The sequence below is a fragment of the Rana temporaria genome, chromosome 12 (genome assembly GCF_905171775.1).
Source record: "Rana temporaria chromosome 12, aRanTem1.1, whole genome shotgun sequence".
Classification (NCBI taxonomy): Eukaryota; Metazoa; Chordata; class Amphibia; order Anura; family Ranidae; genus Rana; species Rana temporaria.
Window position 1 is genome coordinate 52,148,698 of NC_053500.1, and position 23,476 is coordinate 52,172,173.

General features: G+C 50.8%; 1 protein-coding gene across 1 annotated transcript in view; it reads right to left on the reverse strand.

The window, feature by feature from the left end:
* Positions 1–22,765, reverse strand: part of TBKBP1 (TBK1 binding protein 1) — a 233,803-nt gene extending 211,038 nt beyond the window's left edge. Inside the window, exons 1-2 of the mRNA XM_040331215.1 lie at positions 22,625–22,765; positions 12,934–13,449 (exon numbers count right to left, since the gene is read on the reverse strand). Of these exons, the coding sequence (XP_040187149.1) occupies positions 12,934–13,170 (237 nt within the window). The 5' untranslated portion in view covers positions 13,171–13,449; positions 22,625–22,765. The remainder of the gene's footprint in view (positions 1–12,933; positions 13,450–22,624) is intronic.
* Between the last annotated feature and the right edge of the window lie 711 nt (positions 22,766–23,476).

Below are 23,476 nucleotides of genomic sequence, written 5' to 3' on the forward strand. Positions count from 1 at the left end.
TGTACCCAAGTACAATTGTTTTACTTTTTTCCCCCCACAAATGGAGCTTTCTTTTGGTGGTATTTGATCACCTCTGCGGTTTTTATATTGATTGCTATAAACAAAAAAACACTAACAATTAAAAAAAAAATCATATATTTTTTACTTTCTGCTATAAAACTCATCCGATAAAAAAAATGATATGTATTCTGCTACATGCTTTTAGTAAAAAAACATCCCAAGGAGTGTATATTGATTGCTTTGCACAAACGTTATCTCATCTACAAACTATTTTTTACTAGTAATGGTGGCGATCAGCGACTTATAGCGAGACTGCGACATTGTGGCGGACACATCAAATACTAACTGACACTCTTTGGGGTCCAGTGACAGTGATCAGTGCTAAAGAATATGCACTGTACTAATGACACTGGCTGGGAAGAGGTTAACATCGGGGGCGATCAAAGGGTTAACTGTGCCTAGCTTGTGCTTACTCACTGTGGGGGAGGTGATTTGACTAGGGGAAGGCAAAGATCCGTGTTCCTGCATTTCAGAAACACAGGATTAATACCTTCGCCTCTGACACAACAGCAATTTGCCTTGTTTACATAGGCAGACTGTTGTTCTGGGTCTGTACTGAGCAATCAGCGTGTGCCGGTGAACATTGTGTCCGCGGTACCCGCTTTGTGTGTCATTACAGCGGGCCGGTGCGTGCACGCCCCAGATAGGGCCGCCAACTTTCCTTCAAGCCAAACCCGAACACGTTGGGCGCCCCAACGAGAGTAGTAATGCGTTTGCGCATAGCGTGCCGCAGCAAAATGTGGGTGTGGCCAAATTGCTTTTGCTGACATCATTTTTTATTTTTTGTCCAGCTATTTTATAACTGTTCTTGATCAGTGATTCGTCCCCCAACCTTCTATTCATCAGAGTTCTCTTTCTAATATGAGAGCGGTACATAACCCAAATACAAAAATGGAATATATTGCAGCTTACTGATCCTTAGATGCATGGCTGCCTTTGTTTTCTTTTTTTAGGCTTTTTTTTCTTTTATTTTCACTTGGTGATCTGGCCAGTAACACACTTCCTTTCTAAGGCTAGGTTCACTACTATGTGAGTGCTGAAAAGCATGAAAATCGCATTTCCACACCCACAGGCAAAAGCCCTGCTTCTAGGCTCCTTTCACACAGGCTTGTCCAATAGATTACAGGTGGTCCCTCTCCCTCTAAATCCCCGAGCACAAATTACCCCCCCCACCCCAACCCCCATCCTAACACAAATCCCCCCTCCGAGCACAAATTACCCCCCCCACCCCAACCCCCATCCTAACACAAATCCCCCCTCCGAGCACAAATTCCCCCCCCCACCCCAACCCCCATCCTAACACAAATCCCCCCTCCGACCACAAATTACCCTCCCCAATCCCCCATCCTAACACAAATCCCCCTCCGACCACAAATTACCCCCCCACCCCAATCCCCCATCCTAACACAAATCCCCCTCCGACCACAAATTACCCCCCCACCCCAATCCCCCATCCTAACACAAATTTCCCCTCCTCAAATTTCCCCTCCGAGCACAAATTACCCTCCCCAATCCCCCATCCTAACACAAATCCCCCCTCCGAGCACAAATTACCCTCCCCAATCCCCCATCCTAACACAAATCCCCCCTCCGAGCACAAATTACCCCCCCACCCCAATCCCCCATCCTAACACAAATCCCCCCTCCTCAAATTACCCCCCCCACCCCAACCCCCATCCTAACACAAATCCCGCCTCCGAGCACAAATTACCCTCCCCAATCCCCCATCCTAACACAAATCCCCCCTCCGACCACAAATTACCCTCCCCAATCCCCCATCCTAACACAAATCCCCCTCCGAGCACAAATTACCCCCCACCCCAATCCCCCATCCTAACACAAATTTCCCCTCCTCAAATTTCCCCTCCGAGCACAAATTACCCTCCCCAATCCCCCATCCTAACACAAATCCCCCCTCCGAGCACAAATTACCCCCCCACCCCAATCCCCCATCCTAACACAAATCCCCCCTCCGACCACAAATTACCCCCCCACCCCAATCCCCCATCCTAACACAAATCCCGCCTCCGAGCACAAATTACCCTCCCCAATCCCCCATCCTAACACAAATCCCCCCTCCGACCACAAATTACCCTCCCCAATCCCCCATCCTAACACAAATCCCCCTCCGAGCACAAATTACCCCCCACCCCAATCCCCCATCCTAACACAAATTTCCCCTCCTCAAATTTCCCCTCCGAGCACAAATTACCCTCCCCAATCCCCCATCCTAACACAAATCCCCCCTCCGAGCACAAATTACCCTCCCCAATCCCCCATCCTAACACAAATCCCCCCTCCGACCACAAATTACCCCCCCACCCCAATCCCCCATCCTAACACAAATCCCCCCTCCGACCACAAATTACCCCCCCACCCCAATCCCCCATCCTAACACAAATCCCCCCTCCGAGCACAAATTACCCCCCCACCCCAATTCCCCATCCTAACACAAATCCCCCCTCCTCAAATTACCCCCCCCACCCCAACCCCCATCCTAACACAAATCCCCCCTCCGAGCACAAATTACCCTCCCCAATCCCCCATCCTAACACAAATCCCCCCTCCGACCACAAATTACCCCCCCACCCCAATCCCCCATCCTAACACAAATCCCCCTCCGACCACAAATTACCCCCCCACCCCAATCCCCCATCCTAACACAAATTTCCCCTCCTCAAATTTCCCCTCCGAGCACAAATTACCCTCCCCAATCCCCCATCCTAACACAAATCCCCCCTCCGACCACAAATTCCCCCCCCACCCCAATCCCCCATCCTAACACAAATCCCCCCTCCGAGCACAAATTACCCCCCCACCCCAATCCCCCATCCTAACACAAATCCCCCCTCCTCAAATTACCCCCCCCACCCCAACCCCCATCCTAACACAAATCCCCCCTCCGAGCACAAATTACCCTCCCCAATCCCCCATCCTAACACAAATCCCCCCTCCGACCACAAATTACCCTCCCCAATCCCCCATCCTAACACAAATCCCCCTCCGAGCACAAATTACCCCCCACCCCAATCCCCCATCCTAACACAAATTTCCCCTCCTCAAATTTCCCCTCCGAGCACAAATTACCCTCCCCAATCCCCCATCCTAACACAAATCCCCCCTCCGAGCACAAATTACCCTCCCCAATCCCCCATCCTAACACAAATCCCCCCTCCGACCACAAATTACCCCCCCACCCCAATCCCCCATCCTAACACAAATCCCCCCTCCGAGCACAAATTACCCCCCCACCCCAATTCCCCATCCTAACACAAATCCCCCCTCCTCAAATTACCCCCCCACCCCAACCCCCATCCTAACACAAATCCCCCCTCCGAGCACAAATTACCCTCCCCAATCCCCCATCCTAACACAAATCCCCCCTCCGACCACAAATTACCCCCCCACCCCAATCCCCCATCCTAACACAAATCCCCCCTCCGACCACAAATTACCCCCCCACCCCAATCCCCCATCCTAACACAAATCCCCCCTCCGAGCACAAATTACCCCCCACCCCAATCCCCCATCCTAACACAAATCCCCCCTCCTCAAATTACCCCCCCCCACCCCAACCCCCATCCTAACACAAATCCCCCCTCCGAGCACAAATTACCCTCCCCAATCCCCCATCCTAACACAAATCCCCCCTCCGACCACAAATTACCCCCCCACCCCAATCCCCCATCCTAACACAAATCCCCCCTCCGACCACAAATTACCCCCCCACCCCAATCCCCCATCCTAACACAAATTTCCCCTCCCCAATCCCCCATCCTAACACAAATCCCCCCTCCGAGCACAAATTACCCCCCCACCCCAATCCCCCATCCTAACACAAATTTCCCCTCCCCAATCCCCCATCCTAACACAAATCCCCCCTCCGAGCACAAATTACCCCCCCACCCCAATCCCCCATCCTAACACAAATTTCCCCTCCTCAAATTTCCCCTCCGAGCACAAATTACCCTCCCCAATCCCCCATCCTAACACAAATCCCCCCTCCGACCACAAATTCCCCCCCCACCCCAATCCCCCATCCTAACACAAATCCCCCCTCCGAGCACAAATTACCCCCCCACCCCAATTCCCCATCCTAACACAAATCCCCCCTCCTCAAATTACCCCCCCCCACCCCAACCCCCATCCTAACACAAATCCCCCCTCCGAGCACAAATTACCCTCCCCAATCCCCCATCCTAACACAAATCCCCCCTCCGACCACAAATTACCCCCCCACCCCAATCCCCCATCCTAACACAAATCCCCCCTCCGACCACAAATTACCCCCCCACCCCAATCCCCCATCCTAACACAAATCCCCCCTCCGAGCACAAATTACCCCCCCACCCCAATTCCCCATCCTAACACAAATCCCCCCTCCTCAAATTACCCCCCCCACCCCATCCCCCATCCTAACACAAATCCCCCCTCCGAGCACAAATTACCCTCCCCAATCCCCCATCCTAACACAAATCCCCCCTCCGACCACAAATTACCCCCCCACCCCAATCCCCCATCCTAACCCAAATCCCCCCTCCGACCACAAATTACCCCCCCACCCCAATCCCCCATCCTAACACAAATTTCCCCTCCCCAATCCCCCATCCTAACACAAATCCCCCCTCCGAGCACAAATTACCCCCCCACCCCAATCCCCCATCCTAACACAAATTTCCCCTCCCCAATCCCCCATCCTAACACAAATCCCCCCTCCGACCACAAATTACCCCCCCACCCCAATCCCCCATCCTAACACAAATTTCCCCTCCTCAAATTTCCCCTCCGAGCACAAATTACCCTCCCCAATCCCCCATCCTAACACAAATCCCCCCTCCGAGCACAAATTACCCCCCCCACCCCAATCCCCCATCCTAACACAAATCCCCCCTCCTCAAATTACCCCCCCCACCCCAATCCCCCATCCTAACACAAATTTCCCCTCCCCAATCCCCCATCCTAACACAAATCCCCCCTCCGAGCACAAATTACCCTCCCCAATCCCCCATCCTAACACAAATCCCCCCTCCGAGCACAAATTACCCTCCCCAATCCCCCATCCTAACACAAATCCCCCCTCCGAGCACAAATTACCCCCCACCCCAATCCCCCATCCTAACACAAATCCCCCTCCGAGCACAAATTACCCCCCACCCCAATCCCCCATCCTAACACAAATCCCCCCTCCGAGCACAAATTACCCCCCACCCCAATCCCCCAAACTAACACAAATCCCCCTCCGACCACAAATTACCCCCCCACCCCAATCCCCCATCCTAACACAAATCCCCCCTCCTGAAATTTCCCCTCCGAGCACAAATTACCCTCCCCACCCCAATCCCCCATCCTAACACAAATCCCCCCTCCTCAAATTTCCCCTAGTAGCACAAATTACCCCCCCACCCCAATCCCCCATCCTAGCACAAATCCCCCCTCCTCAAATTTACCCTCCGAGCACAAATAACCCTCCCAAATCCCCCATCCTAACACAAATCCCCCCTCCTCAAATTTCCCCTCCGAGCACAAATTACCCTCCCCAATCCCCCATCCTAACACAAATCCCCCCTCCTCAAATTTCCCCTCTGAGCACAAAATACCCTCCCCAATCCCCCATCCTAACACAAATCCCCCCTCCCCAAATTTCCCCTAGTAGCACAAATTACCCCCCCACCCCAATCCCCCATCCTAACACAAATCCCCCCTCCTCAAATTTCCCCTCTGAGCACAATTGTCCCCCAATCATTCATCCTAACACAAAATCCTCTAAAAGCACAATTCCCTCCCCCTTCCCACCATTTTACCTTTTCTAGCACAACCACGCCCCCCAAAATCCCCAGTCCTAGAACAACCCCCCCAAATTTCCTCTTCTAGAACAATTCTTGCCTCCTGCTAACACCCAAATTCCCCCCCAACACAAATCCCCTCCCCCCCAATCTTCCTGTGGTGCCCCTGGACCACACATGATACCACGGTGCCCAGGGCAGCCGTCCCTCGTGCCCAGGGCAGCCGTCCCTCCTGCCCACCCCTTGTCCTGGCCCTGTTCCATCCATCTGGATTTGGCAGACAGGATCGGATAGCAGCGGGTGTCAGTGGACATGTCACCACTGGCATCCGCTGCTCCATAGGGGTGAATGGATGGTCCGATCAGGTCTGCCTGAAAAACTAACAGGTGGACCTGATCGATAAGCCTGTGTGAAAGGGCCCTTAAGCAGATGAAGCTGCAATTTTGAAAAGTTGCAGGAACCCTTTCCATGTGTTTCCTGCAGGCACAGCACGCAGAAAACATGTAAAACTATTGTGGAGATAACCTTGGACAGCAGCATTGTCAATCTGGGGAGCGGGCAGTGTTGGCATATACTAGCATATACTAGCAGATTCCTCCGTGCACAGAAACAAGGTAGATGGAGGAATCCCCCACTAGGACATTGTATTTTGACAGCAAGACCCACCCCTCTCACAATACACCAATCAGCAGCTGCAAGAAAACAAAATGCACCGGACAAACGTTTTCCATCATGTCCCTCGACATGAGAAGGCAATTGATCCCTGAGGAACCGATCACATTTCGATCAGTGGCTGGCCAGCTTTAGATGGAATTGTCTGACAAACTAAGCCCCAGTTCACACTGCCGCAATTTGCAATGCGTCTTCAAAGTCACATAACAATTCGCACCCCATTAACGGCAATAGACCCGTTCTAATCGGTGTGATCGAGTCACTCCGACATAGAAAAAAGGTTCCTGCACTACAGGTTCTCTATCTAGGGTGCGATGGAGGCTACACACGGCCGGACTTTCCACAGGGGAAAAAAAGTCCGATGGAGGCTACACACGGCCGGACTTTACAGAGGGGAGAAAAAGTCCGATGGAGGCTACGCACGGCCAGACTTTCCAGAGGGGAGAAAAAGTCCGATGGAGGCTACACACGGCAGGACTTTCCAGAGGGGAGAAAAAGTCCGATGGAGGCTACACACGGCCGGACTTTCCAGAGGGGAAAAAAAAGTCCGATGGAGGCTACACACGGCCGGACTTTCCAGAGGGGAGAAAAAGTCCGATGGAGGCTACACACGGCCGGACTTTCCAGAGGGGAAAAAAAGTCCGATGGAGGCTACACACGGCCGGACTTTCCAGAGGGGAAAAAAGTCAGATGGAGGCTACACACGGCCGGACTTTCCAGAGGGGAGAAAAAGTCCGATGGAGGCTACACACGGCCGGACTTTCCACAGGGGAAAAAAAAGTCCGATGGAGGCTACACACGGCCGGACTTTCCAGAGGGGAAAAAAAAGTCCGATGGAGGCTACACACGGCCGGACTTTACAGAGGGGAGAAAAAGTCCGATGGAGGCTACACACGGCCGGACTTTCCAGAGGGGAAAAAAAAGTCCGATGGAGGCTACACACGGCCGGACTTTCCAGAGGGGAAAAAAAAGTCCGATGGAGGCTACACACGGCCGGACTTTCCAGAGGGGAAAAAAGTCAGATGGAGGCTACACACGGCCGGACTTTCCAGAGGGGAGAAAAAGTCCGATGGAGGCTACAAACGGCCGGACTTTCCAGAGGGGAAAAAAACGTCTGATGGAGGCTACACACGGCCGGACTTTCCAGAGGGGAGAAAAAAGTCCGATGGAGGCTACACACGGCCAGACTTTCCAGAGGGGAAAAAAGTCAGATGGAGGCTACACACGGCCGGACTTTCCTGAGGGGAAAAAAAAGTCCGATGGAGGCTACACACGGCCAGACTTTCCAGAGGGGAGAAAAAAGTCCGATGGAGGCTACACACGGCCGGACTTTCCAGAGGGGAAAAAAGTCAGATGGAGGCTACACACGGCCGCACTTTCCAGAGGGGAAAAAAAAGTCCGATGGAGGCTACACACGGCCAGACTTTACAGAGGGGAGAAAAAAGTCCGATGGAGGCTACACACGGCCGGACTTTCCAGAGGGGAAAAAAGTCAGATGGAGGCTACACACAGCCGGACTTTCCAGAGGGGAAAAAAAACGTCTGATGGAGGCTACACACGGCCGGACTTTCCAGAGGGGAAAAAAAGTCTGATGGAGGCTACACACGGCCGGACTTTCCAGAGGGGAAAAAAAAGTCCGATGGAGGCTACACACGGCCGGACTTTCCAGAGGGGAAAAAAAGTCCGATGGAGGCTACACACGGCCGGACTTTCCAGAGGGGAAAAAAACGTCTGATGGAGGCTACACACGGCCGGACTTTCCAGAGGGGAAAAAAACGTCTGATGGAGGCTACACACGGCCGGACTTTCCAGAGGGGAAAAAAAGTCCGATGGAGGCTACACACGGCCGGACTTTACAGAGGGGAAAAAAAGTCCGATGGAGGCTACACACGGCCGGACTTTCCAGAGGGGAGAAAAAAGTCCGATGGAGGCTACACACGGCCGGACTTTCCAGAGGGGAAAAAAAAGTCCGATGGAGGCTACACACGGCCGGACTTTCCAGAGGGGAAAAAAAGTCCGATGGAGGCTACACACGGCCGGACTTTCCAGAGGGGAGAAAAAGTCCGATGGAGGCTACACACGGCAGGACTTTCCAGAGGGGAAAAAAAGTCCGATGGAGGCTACACACGGCCGGACTTTCCAGAGGGGAAAAAAAGTCTGATGGAGGCTACACACGGCCGGACTTTCCAGAGGGGAAAAAAAGTCCGATGGAGGCTACACACGGCCGGACTTTCCAGAGGGGAAAAAAAGTCCGATGGAGGCTACACACGGCCGGACTTTACAGAGGGGAAAAAAAGTCCGATGGAGGCTACACACGGCCGGACTTTCCAGAGGGGAGAAAAAAGTCCGATGGAGGCTACACACGGCCGGACTTTCCAGAGGGGAAAAAAAAGTCCGATGGAGGCTACACACGGCCGGACTTTCCAGAGGGGAAAAAAAGTCCGATGGAGGCTACACACGGCAGGACTTTCCAGAGGGGAAAAAAAAGTCCGATGGAGGCTACACACGGCCGGACTTTCCAGAGGGGAAAAAAAGTCCGATGGAGGCTACACACGGCCGGACTTTCCAGAGGGGAGAAAAAGTCCGATGGAGGCTACACACGGCAGGACTTTCCAGAGGGGAAAAAAAGTCCGATGGAGGCTACACACGGCCGGACTTTCCAGAGGGGAAAAAAAGTCTGATGGAGGCTACACACGGCCGGACTTTCCAGAGGGGAAAAAAAGTCCGATGGAGGCTACACACGGCCGGACTTTCCAGAGGGGAAAAAAAGTCCGATGGAGGCTACACACGGCCGGACTTTCCAGAGGGGAAAAAAAGTCCGATGGAGGCTACACACGGCCGGACTTTCCAGAGGGGAGAAAAAAGTCCGATGGAGGCTACACACGGCCGGACTTTCCAGAGGGGAGAAAAAAGTCCGATGGAGGCTACACACGGCCGGACTTTCCAGAGGGGAAAAAAAAGTCCGATGGAGGCTACACACGGCCGGACTTTCCAGAGGGGAAAAAAAGTCCGATGGAGGCTACACACGGCAGGACTTTCCAGAGGGGAAAAAAAGTCCGATGGAGGCTACACACGGCCGGACTTTCCAGAGGGGAAAAAAAGTCTGATGGAGGCTACACACGGCCGGACTTTCCAGAGGGGAAAAAAAGTCCGATGGAGGCTACACACGGCCGGACTTTCCAGAGGGGAAAAAAAGTCCGATGGAGGCTACACACGGCCGGACTTTACAGAGGGGAAAAAAAGTCCGATGGAGGCTACACACGGCCAGACTTTCCAGAGGGGAAAAAAAGTCCGATGGAGGCTACACACGGCAGGACTTTCCAGAGGGGAAAAAAAGTCCGATGGAGGCTACACACGGCCGGACTTTCCAGAGGGGAGAAAAAGCCTGTCTGACTTTTTTTCTCGGAAAGTCTGGCCGTGTGTACGAGGCATCAAAGTGCTTAATACTTCAGCCTAGTACACACTAGTATTTGTTTTTTTGTTCAACCCAGCAGAGCTCAGGAGGAGCCGCTGTACTAACAGTCTGATATTGGTAAGCCCCTGTACTAAAAATCTAATGTTGGTAAGCCCCTGTACTAATAATATGATGTTAGTAAACCCCTGTACTAACAATCTGATGTTGGTAAACCCATGTACTAACAATCTGATGTTGGTAAGCCCCTGTACTAACAATCCGATTTTAGTAAGCCCCTGTATTAATAATCTGATGTTGGTGAGCCTCTGTACTAACAATCTGATGTTAGTAAACCCCTGTACTAACAATATGATGTTAGTAAACCCATGTACTAACAATCTGATGTTGGTAAGCCTCTGTACTAACAATCTGATGTTAGTAAGCCTCTGTACTAACAATCTGATGTTGATAAACCCCTGTACTAACAATCTGATTTCAGTAAAACCCCTGTACTAACAATATGATGTTAGTAAACCCATGTAATAACAATCTACTTTTGGTAAGCCTCTGTACTAACAATCTGATGTTGGTAAACCCCTGTACTAACGATCTGATTTCAGTAAAACCCCTGTACTAACAATATGATGTTAGTAAACCCATGTAATAACAATCTACTTTTGGTAAGCCTCTGTACTAACAATCTGATGTTAGTAAGCCTCTGGACTAACAATCCGATGTTAGTAGGCCCCTGTAATAACAATCCAATGTTAGTAAGCCTCTGTACTAAAAATGCGATGTTATTAAGCACCTGTACTAACAATCCGATGTTTGTAAGCCCCTATACTACTATAGGCAGCAGCGCTGATCAGTGTATTCTCAGTGCAGGGAAGTCTCCCTGTTGTCAGAATACAGTAACTCAGCAGGAGGATTCCTCCATTCACATCGACTTGTGTGGATGGGACAATCGGCTCATTTTTGTCCCTTCAACCCGCCGCTGGCTGAACGAAAAAAACAAAATGTGTGGGCTGCTTTTTAGTGCCAACTATTCAGTATATGAGTTTTTTTTTTATAATTCATTATGGCTACAGATGTTTTATGTTTCAAAATGTATCCGAAAATCCAACTGTCTAGCAAAAGTGACAGTGACAGGCAAAGTAGATCACTTCCTGTGTCCATTCTTTTTTCTGTTCTAGAAAGAATGACACCCTTGTGTGTGTGTATATATATATAATGTTTTTTTTTTATTGGGTTTTTATTTTTCCTTCATATAAGCTTATACAAGAAATAAAATCATAAAAAAAAGCAAAAATATATATTTATATATATATATATTTATATATATATATATATATATATATATATATATATATATATATATATATATATATATATATATATATATATGTGTGTGTTTTGCACCTTTTTTTTATTTATTTTTTATAAGCTTATATGAAGGAAAATAAATCATTAAAAAATGTTATATAAAGCAACGGGTAAACTGTTGGCGCTATATAAATCCTGTATAATGAAGGGAAAAGGGATATGGCAGCCTCTGCCCCATTTTCCTCATGGGAAAATGGCGGGAGGTTAGGCATGAATAGGTAGTATAGGATTTAAGGGGTTAATTGGCGGGCTCACAGGTCTGAGGGGACAAGGCAGATTTTTTCCCCTTAGCAACTGGAAAAGCCCGCCTAAAGTTTAACAGGTAAAAACCATTTTTTTTTATTATCTGTCTAGCAACAGGGAAAGAAGCCCGCGCAAAGTGTTCAAATCTAGTTTGAACCAGCTGATTTTAGGGCTTTTTAAAGAGGGGTTCCGGCGGCCCGGAGCTCAGTCGCCTCAGAGACAGAAGAACTGTGGTGTTCTTCTCCCCCACCCCCCCCCTTTTTCTCATTACTTATGTCGCGGGTGTTATTATGTGGTCGGGTCACCTTTGTGTTTGTACAGAGGGGGACAAAGTGTGAATAAAGTATAAAAATATATATATATATATATTATTAGTTGGGTTTTATGCTATGTTAATTCTGCTCAGTGCTTTGGTTACATTGGAATGGGTATTTTTGGTTGCAGCCTGAGCCGTGGTGGCTAGGCTTGCTAAAAGTTATGTATATATATTTATTATTATTCTTTAAATTATTATTACCCATCAGTTATTATTTATTTCTTTATTTATTTATTTATATAATTATTTATTATCCAGTTAATTAAAACCAATAATAAACATCCGCGGCCATTAATATCCAACAAGTGTCTGCGTTTTTTTAATAATTTTAGAGTATAAAAACATTTTATTTAAAGTTATAGGTTTTATTTCCAGTCTATTTTCCCATAATAATAATACTAAATATATATATATATATATATATACACACCACACATCATGTATTTGTACACCACATACAGTTCTCACAATACAATGCAAGGTCTTTTATCTACTTCCAGGGTCTCATCCTATTCCTACCAGCAGTTTTCTCAGCTGTATAACATAACCACTTACATTATAGGTGGGTATTCCTGTTTCCAGCTTATCACCTGACCTCAAAACGAGTTTATGGTTATTAAACAACGTCCTCTAGCACTTGATTGTATGAAAACGAGATTTGATTATCCGACTTATGTATGGTGTCATAATATGTGTACACTTTCTTCCCCCCCCCCCCTAATTGACAGCGCCCACCTTCATCTCATACCCCATGAGTCCTGTATATAAACAGACCCTTCACGTCTTTCCTTTCCTGAGTTTATGGTTATTAAATGACTTTCTTTAGCACTTGATTGTATGAAAACGAGATTTGATTATCCGACTTATGCATGGTGTCATATGTCTACCCTTTTTTTTTTTTTCCAGTGCTCACCTTCATCTCATACCCCATGAGTCCTCAGACCCTTCACGTCTTACCTATTCGGAGCTTACGGTGATTAAACGACATGCACTTGTTTGCGTAAACACAAGATTGGTTCTTCTGATTCATGTATGGTGTCATACGTGTTCACCTTTTTTTTCCCCCCATTGACAGTGCTCACCTTAATCTCATACACTTTGAGTTTCCGACGCAATGTTGCGTTCTCTCTCTCTAGGGAACTTAGACGCTCTTTGATGTCACCATAGGCAGTTATCAAGGCAAAATGTGAAGCTGAACACATATCCCCCGACTGGTCAGTGTTGGGACTATCCACCCAGTCTTCCTCTTCTTCTTCTTCCTCTTGCGCCAGGGTCTCCTGCGCAATGATGCTAATGTCATCACCGAACACCGAGTCCATGGCCAGGTGCAGTGGGAGGAGCAAGGTGGCGTGGTTCCCGCTGCACACAGTGTCCTGGGAGGACGGCAGCGTTCCTCCGGACGTGTCCAACAACCAAGGGATGTCCACTGTAGTGAGAAGTTGGAGAGGGCGCTGTCCAGAAGTCTGAAGGCCAGTCGATGGGATGAGTCACAAGAACTTCTGTGCATGCACCTGACGATGAAACATATCCTAGGAAGCTAGGGGGGTTAGGTCCTCCGTGGTGCCTTACTGCACATGTAAGAGGGGGCCTCTTCCAGCCTGGAGAAGAGAGGATGAGAGATGCACATTGGATGAGGAGACATGTACAGGGGACGAGGAGACATGCACAGGGGATGAGACATGTACAGGGGATGAGGAGACATGTACAGGGGACGAGGAGACATGTACAGGGGATGAGGAGACATGCACAGGGGATGAGGAGACATGCACAGGGGATGAGGAGACATGTACAGGGGATGAGGAGACATGCACAGGGGATGAGGAGACATGCACAGGGGATGAGGAGACATGTACAGGGGATGAGGAGACATGTACAGGGGACGAGGAGACATGCACAGGGGATGAGGAGACATGCACAGGGGACGAGGAGACATGTACAGGGGATGAGGAGACATGTACAGGGGATGAGGAGACATGTACAGGGGATGAGGAGACATGTACAGGGGATGAGGAGACATGCACAGGGGATGAGGAGACATGCACAGGGGATGAGGAGACATGTACAGGGGATGAGGAGACATGCACAGGGGATGAGGAGACATGTACAGGGGATGAGGAGACATGTACAGGGGATGAGGAGACATGTACAGGGGATGAGGAGACATGCACAGGGGATGAGGAGACATGCACAGGGGATGAGGAGACATGCACAGGGGATGAGGAGACATGTACAGGGGATGAGGAGACATGTACAGGGGATGAGGAGACATGTACAGGGGATGAGGAGACATGTACAGGGGATGAGGAGACATGTACAGGGGATGAGGAGATGTACAGGGGATTGAGGAGACATGTACAGGGGACAAGGAGACATGCACAGGGGATGAGGAGACATGTACAGGGGATGAGGAGACATGTACAGGGGATGAGGAGACATGTACAGGGGACTGAGGAGACATGTACAGGGGATTGAGGAGACATGTACAGGGGATGAGGAGACATGTACAGGGGACGAGGAGACATGTACAGGGGACAAGGAGACATGTACAGGGGACGAGGAGACATGTACAGGGGACGAGGAGACATGTACAGGGGATGAGGAGACATGCACAGGGGATGAGGAGACATGTACAGGGGACGAGGAGACATGCACAGGGGATGAGGAGACATGTACAGGGGATGAGGAGACATGTACAGGGGATGAGGAGACATGTACAGGGGATGAGGAGATGTACAGGGGATTGAGGAGACATGTACAGGGGACAAGGAGACATGCACAGGGGATGAGGAGACATGTACAGGGGATGAGGAGACATGTACAGGGGATGAGGAGACATGTACAGGGGACTGAGGAGACATGTACAGGGGATTGAGGAGACATGTACAGGGGACGAGGAGACATGTACAGGGGATTGAGGAGACATGTACAGGGGACAAGGAGACATGCACAGGGGATGAGGAGACATGTACAGGGGATGAGGAGATATGTACAGGGGATGAGGAGACATGTACAGGGGATTGAGGAGACATGTACAGGGGACAAGGAGACATGCACAGGGGATGAGGAGACATGTACAGGGATTGAGGAGACATGTACAGGGGACGAGGAGACATGTACAGGGGATTGAGGAGACATGTACAGGGGACAAGGAGACATGCACAGGGGATGAGGAGACATGTACAGGGGATGAGGAGATATGTACAGGGGATGAGGAGACATGTACAGGGGACTGAGGAGACATGTACAGGGGATTGAGGAGACATGTACAGGGGATGAGGAGACATGTACAGGGGACGAGGAGACATGTACAGGGGATGAGGAGACATGTACAGGGGATGAGGAGACATGTACAGGGGACAAGGAGACATGTACAGGGGACGAGGAGACATGTACAGGGGATGAGGAGACATGTACAGGGGACGAGGAGACATGTACAGGGGACAAGGAGACATGTACAGGGGACGAGGAGACATGTACAGGGGATGAGGAGACATGTACAGGGGATGAGGAAACATGTACAGGGGACTGAGGAGACATGTACAGGGGATGAGGAGACATGTACAGGGGATTGAGGAGACATGTACAGGGGATTGAGGAGACATGTACAGGAGATTGAGGAGACATGTACAGGGGATGAGGAGACATGTACAGGGGATGAGGAGATGTACAGGGGACGAGGAGACATGTACAGGGGACTGAGGAGACATGTACAGGGGATTGAGGAGATGTACAGGGGATTGAGGAGACATGTACAGGGGATGAGGAGACATGTACAGGGGATGAGGAGACATGCACAGGGGATGAGGAGATGTACAGGGGACGAGGAGACATGTACAGGGGACTGAGGAGACATGTACAGGGGACGAGGAGACATGTACAGGGGATTGAGGAGACATGTACAGGGGACGAGGAGACATGTACAGGGGATTGAGGAGACATGTACAGGGGATGAGGAGACATGTACAGGGGATGAGGAGACATGTACAGGGGATTGAGGAGATGTACAGGGGATTGAGGAGACATGTACAGGGGATGAGGAGACATGTACAGGGGATGAGGAGACATGTACAGGGGATGAGGAGACATGTACAGGGGATGAGGAGACATGCACAGGGGATGAGGAGACAAGTACAGGGGACCAGGGCCGGCGCAACCACCAGGCGGACCAAGCGGCCGCTTGGGGCGGGCAGGTCCGCAGCCTGGGATGGGGCGGAATGATGATTTTTATTTATTTTTTCTTCTATTGTCCGCAGTTGCCGCCGTCCTCCAGTTGTGTCCCGCTCCAGGGCTCGAGTCCTGCGGGAACGGCGTCCCTGCTGCACTTTTTTGACAGCAGGAACGCGCGTTCCCTTTGTAGGACTCGAGCAGCGCAGGCAGGCGCGGCGCGCCCCCCCCCCCGCGGCAAGAGAGATCCAAGTGACACTGCATGGGCATAGTTGCCGCTTTTGTCCCCAGCCTCCTCCGCTATCATGAGTAGAGGAGCGGGGGGCGGGACAATTCTGGACTGCCTGTCACGTTAATCAGGATATGATTGGCTGCTAGGAGGCGGTCCTAGCAGCCAATCACTAGTTCACAGAAAATTCAACCCGGCAGCTCCCGCGCCCCTGTGCATTTGGTTCACGATTGTCACGCCTCCTGCTCTCTGCTCTTGTGAAAGGTAGGAGTGGAGAGGGAAGGGAGGAAAATATATGGAAATGTGATGGATGGGGTGTGTGGGGGACAGTGCTGTGTGTGGGGGGGGGACAGTGCTGTGTGTGTGGGGGGGGCAGCGCTGTGGGGGGACAGTGCTGTGTGTGTGTGTGTGTGGGGGGGGGGGGGGTGGTGCTGTGTGGGGGGGGGGGTGTGTGATGGGGAAATACTGTGTGGGGGGGTATGTGATGGGGGGCAATAATGTGTGGGGGGATATGTGAAGGGGGGTGCATTACTGTGTGGGGGGATATGTGAAGGGGGGGCAATACTTTGTGGGGGGATATGTGAAACGGGGGGGGCAATACTGTGTGGGGGGATATGTGAAGGGGGGTAATAATGTGTGGGGGTATATGTGAAGGCAGGTAATAATGTGTGGGGGGATATGTGAAGGGGGGGGCAATACTGTGAAGGGGGGGCAATACTGTGTGGGGGGGATATGTGAAGGGGGGGCAATACTGTGTGGGGGGGATATGTGAAGGGGGGGCAATACTGTGTGGGGGGATATGTGAAGGGGGGGGCATTACTGTGTGGGGGGTAATACTGTGTGGGGGGATATGTGAAGGGGGGTAATGTGTGGGGGGATATGTGAAGGGGGGGGCATTACTGTGTGGGGGGTAATACTGTGTGGGGGGATATGTGAAGGGGGGTAATACTGTGTGGGGGGATATGTGAAGGGGGGTAATACTGTGTGGGGGGGATATGTGAAGGGGGGTAATACTGTGTGGGGGGGATATGTGAAGGGGGGTAATACTGTGTGGGGGGGATATGTGAAGGGGGGTAATACTGTGTGGGGGGATATGTGAAGGGGGGGGCAATACTGTGTGGGGGGATATGTGAAGGGGGGGGGCAATACTGTGTGGGGGGATATGTAAAGGGGGGGGGGGGCAATACTGTGTGGGGGGGATATGTGCAGGGGGGGGCAATACTGTGTGGGGGGATATGTGAAGGGGGGTAATACTGTGTGGGGGGATATGTGAAGGGGGGTAATACTGTGTGGGGGGATATGTGAAGGGGGGTAATACTGTGTGGGGTGATATGTGAAGGGGGGTAATACTGTGTGGGGTGATATGTGAAGGGGGGGTAATACTGTGTGGGGTGATATGTGAAGGGGGGGTAATACTGTGTGGGGTGATATGTGAAGGGGGGGTAATACTGTGTGGGGTGATATGTGAAGGGGGGTAATACTGTGTGGGGTGATATGTGAAGGGGGGTAATACTGTGTGGGGGGATATGTGAAGGGGGTAATACTGTGTGGGGTGATATGTGAAGGGGGGTAATACTGTGTGGGGGGATATGTGAAGGGGGTAATACTGTGTGGGGGGATATGTGAAGGGGGGTAATACTGTGTGGGGGGATATGTGAAGGGGGGTAATACTGTGTGGGGTGATATGTGAAGGGGGGTAATACTGTGTGGGGTGATATGTGAAGGGGGGGTAATACTGTGTGGGGTGATATGTGAAGGGGGGGTAATACTGTGTGGGGTGATATGTGAAGGGGGGGTAATACTGTGTGGGGTGATATGTGAAGGGGGGTAATACTGTGTGGGGTGATATGTGAAGGGGGGTAATACTGTGTGGGGGGATATGTGAAGGGGGTAATACTGTGTGGGGTGATATGTGAAGGGGGGTAATACTGTGTGGGGGGATATGTGAAGGGGGTAATACTGTGTGGGGGGATATGTGAAGGGGGGTAATACTGTGTGGGGGATATGTGAAGGGGGTAATACTGTGTGGGGTGATATGTGAAGGGGGTAATACTGTGTGGGGGGATATGTGAAGGGGGTAATACTGTGTGGGGTGATATGTGAAGGGGGTAATACTGTGTGGGGTGATATGTGAAGGGGGGTAATACTGTGTGGGGTGATATGTGAAGGGGGGTAATACTGTGTGGGGTGATATGTGAAGGGGGTAATACTGTGTGGGGTGATATGTGAAGGGGGTAATACTGTGTGGGGTGATATGTGAAGGGGGGTAATACTGTGTGGGGGGATATGTGAAGGGGGTAATACTGTGTGGGGTGATATGTGAAGGGGGGTAATACTGTGTGGGGGGATATGTGAAGGGGGTAATACTGTGTGGGGGGATATGTGAAGGGGGTAATACTGTGTGGGGTGATATGTGAAGGGGGGTAATACTGTGTGGGGGGATATGTGAAGGGGGTAATACTGTGTGGGGTGATATGTGAAGGGGGTAATACTGTGTGGGGTGATATGTGAAGGGGGGTAATACTGTGTGGGGTGATATGTGAAGGGGGGTAATACTGTGTGGGGTGATATGTGAAGGGGGTAATACTGTGTGGGGTGATATGTGAAGGGGGGTAATACTGTGTGGGGTGATATGTGAAGGGGGTAATACTGTGTGGGGGGATATGTGAAGGGGGGTAATACTGTGTGGGGTGATATGTGAAGGGGGGTAATACTGTGTGGGGTGATATGTGAAGGGGGTAATACTGTGTGGGGTGATATGTGAAGGGGGGTAATACTGTGTGGGGTGATATGTGAAGGGGGTAATACTGTGTGGGGGGATATGTGAAGGGGGTAATACTGTGTGGGGTGATATGTGAAGGGGGTAATACTGTGTGGGGTGATATGTGAAGGGGGGTAATACTGTGTGGGGTGATATGTGAAGGGGGGTAATACTGTGTGGGGTGATATGTGAAGGGGGTAATACTGTGTGGGGTGATATGTGAAGGGGGGTAATACTGTGTGGGGTGATATGTGAAGGGGGTAATACTGTGTGGGGGGATATGTGAAGGGGGGTAATACTGTGTGGGGTGATATGTGAAGGGGGGTAATACTGTGTGGGGTGATATGTGAAGGGGGTAATACTGTGTGGGGTGATATGTGAAGGGGGGTAATACTGTGTGGGGTGATATGTGAAGGGGGTAATACTGTGTGGGGTGATATGTGAAGGGGGGTAATACTGTGTGGGGTGATATGTGAAGGGGGTAATACTGTGTGGGGTGATATGTGAAGGGGGGTAATACTGTGTGGGGTGATATGTGAAGGGGGTAATACTGTGTGGGGTGATATGTGAAGGGGGGTAATACTGTGTGGGGTGATATGTGAAGGGGGTAATACTGTGTGGGGTGATATGTGAAGGGGGGTAATACTGTGTGGGGTGATATGTGAAGGGGGTAATACTGTGTGGGGTGATATGTGAAGGGGGGTAATACTGTGTGGGGTGATATGTGAAGGGGGTAATACTGTGTGGGGTGATATGTGAAGGGGGGTAATACTGTGTGGGGGGATATGTGAAGGGGACAAGCAGCTGCGCACAAAATGAGGTGCTGCACAGAAAACGTGAAGGGGTACCATTGACTCCTAAATGCACTGAAATGCAAGGTGCAATTTGCCGCACATGTAAATTGCATGGTACAAATGCATCATGCAGTTTCCATGCGGCTGCATTTTTAGAAAGATGCCAGGACCTTTTCCCAGCAGAAAACTCGGGCACAGCAGCCCATTCAAACGAATTGTGTGTCTCGCCTGGGCTGTGATGTAAAGAATCGGAGTAATTGCACAAAACTGCGATGCGGACCTCAGCTGGAAGAAAATGTTACTAATCGGACCTCCGTGAATTTTAATTCAATACCCCTGCTGTAGTGGCTTTGCAAGGAGGGGGGGGGTACGCGAGCCGTGTGACCCCCCTTCTCTGTTAAGTCTCGGCTGTCTCCGCCGAGCTGTTACTGTCTCTGCCGAGTAAAGCCGCCTCCCCCTCCTCCGCCTTTCTAAACAGGGGGAGGGGACCGGTCACCTGACCAGTTTTTTGCATGTCCCGCGCTTATCTGACTAAGGTATTGATTATGGGTCACTCTGCACTATAGGGGTGTCTGTACTGTGTAGGGGTCTTCACTATAGGGGTGTCTGTACTGTGGGGGTCTGCACTGTAGGGGTGGGCATCTGCACTATAGGGGTGTCTGTACTGTGGGGTATGGGGGTCTGCACTGTAGGGGTGGGCATCTGCACTATAGGGGTGTCTGTACTGTGGGGTATGGGGGTCTGCACTGTAGGGGTGTCTGTACTGTGGGGGTCTGCACTATAGGGGTGTCTGTACTGTGGGGGGTGGGGGTCTGCACTGTTGGGGGGTCTGAACTGTGGTGCAGGGTGCTATGTAATGTAAAGGGGTCCAGTGGTGTATGGTGCTGTGTAATGTAAAGGGGTCCAGTATGTTTTACATTTAGTAGTATGGTACTATGGTGTATATTATACTAAGAATTTCTGGTGTGGCGTAGTTACAAAAGCACAAATTAGTGTTTTTTTTATATAAAAAAATTATTGAAAGAAACATTTTTGCAAGGGAGGTGGGTGGCCGTTGGGGGGGGGGGGGGGGGGCGCCAAAATGGAGCTTCGCTTGTGTAGGCAGAAATCCTTGCACCGGCCCTGCAGGGGACGAGGAGATATGTACAGGGGATGAGGAGACATGTACAGGGGATGAGGAGACATGTACAAGGGATTGAGGAGACATGTACAGGGGATGAGGAGACATGTACAGGGGATGAGGAGACATGTACAGGGGATTGAGGAGACATGTACAGGGGACGAGGAGACATGTACAGGGGACTGAGGAGACATGCACAGGGGATGAGGAGACATGTACAGGGGATGAGGAGACATGTACAGGGGATGAGGAGACATGTACAGGGGATGAGGAGACATGTACAGGGGATGAGGAGATGTACAGGGGATTGAGGAGACATGTACAGGGGACGAGGAGACATGTACAGGGGATGAGGAGACATGTACAGGGGATTGAGGAGACATGTACAGGGGACGAGGAGACATGTACAGGGGACGAGGAGACATGTACAGGGGATTGAGGAGACATGTACAGGGGATGAGGAGACATGTACAGGGGATGAGGAGACATGTACAGGGGATGAGGAGACATGTACAGGGGATGAGGAGACATGTACAGGGGATGAGGAGATGTACAGGGGATTGAGGAGACATGTACAGGGGACGAGGAGACATGTACAGGGGATGAGGAGACATGTACAGGGGACTGAGGAGACATGTACAGGGGATGAGGAGACATGCACAGGGGACGAGGAGACATGCACAGGGGATTGAGGAGACATGTACAGGGGACTGAGGAGACATGTACAGGGGATGAGGAGACATGTACAGGGGATGAGGAGACATGCACAGGGGATGAGGAGACATGCACAGGGGACGAGGAGACATGTACAGGGGACGAGGAGACATGTACAGGGGACGAGGAGACATGTACAGGGGACGAGGAGACATGTACAGGGGACGAGGAGACATGCACATTGGACGAGGAGACATGCACAGGGGACGAGGAGACATGCACAGGGGACGAGGAGACATGCACAGGGGACGAGGAGACATGTACAGGGGATGAGGAGACATGTACAGGGGATTGAGGAGACATGTACAGGGGATGAGGAGACATGTACAGGGGACGAGGAGACATGTACAGGGGATGAGGAGACATGTACAGGGGATTGAGGAGACATGTACAGGGGATGAGGAGACATGTACAGGGGACGAGGAGACATGCACAGGGGACGAGGAGACATGTACAGGGGACGAGGAGACATGCACAGGGGACGAGGAGACATGCACAGGGGACGAGGAGACATGCACAGGGGACGAGGAGACATGCACAGGGGACGAGGAGACATGCACAGGGGACGAGGAGACATGCACAGGGGATGAGGAGACATGTACAGGGGATTGAGGAGACATGTACAGGGGATGAGGAGACATGTACAGGGGACGAGGAGACATGCACAGGGGATGAGGAGACATGTACAGGGGACGAGGAGACATGCACAGGGGATGAGGAGACATGTACAGGGGATGAGGAGACATGCACAGGGGATGAGGAGACATGTACAGGGGATGAGGGGACATGTACAGGGGTTGAGGAGACATGCACAGGGGACGAGGAGACATGTACAGGGGATGAGGAGACATGTACAGGGGACGAGGAGACATGCACAGGGATGAGGAGACATGTACAGGGGATGAGGAGATATGTACAGGGGATGAGGAGATATGTACAGGGGATGAGGATGCTGGGGACATTTCATCCACTGCACACTCTGCAGGCTCACCAATGTAGAGGAAGCAGTGCAGCTTAGTCTTGTTGGTCCATCTGATTTGTTATGGTAAGGTCTGGCTGGTATTGTCCTGCTGTATCACCATGCTCCCTCCTCCTCTTCCCAGAGCCCTCCTCTTCTCCTCTCCATTCAGTCTGCATACCCCGTGACACAATGACATCAGTTCCTCTGAATCACCAACTCAGGGATTCTTCAAGACAAGGTGCAGTCATCCTCCCAGAGATGCTGGATCCCAGCAGGAGGAATGCAAGTGATGCTGCTGAGCTCCCACGATGCACAGCATGAAGAAAACACTTTGTGTTCCAGAGAATCGCAGCCAGCAAATGACATGCATGCATTTTACAGAAATCTCACTATCTCATCTGATATCAAAAGCTGACACTTCTTAAGCCCTGTGCACACGATCAGTTTGTCTGATGAAAACGGACCGTTTTCATCAGACAAACTGATCGTGTGTGGGCCCCATCGGTTTGTTTTCCATCGGTGAAAAAAAATAGAACATGTTTTAAAATGTTCCTATGGATAAAAAAACGATAGAAAAAAACGATCGTCTGTGTGGAAGTCCATCGGACAAAAATCCACGCATGCTCAAAATCAAGTCGACGCATGCTCGGAAGCATTGAACTTCCTTTTTCTCCGCACGTCGTAGTGTTTTACGTCACTGCGTTTGGACACGATCGGATTATTGACCGATGGTGTGTAGGCAAGACAGATGAAAGTCAGCTTCATCGGATATCCGACGAAAAAATCCATCGGATTAGATTCCATCAGATATTCGATCGTGTGTACGCGGCTTAAAGGGTTTTGAAGTCCATTGAAAGATTCACAAAAAACCCTGTAATGCAC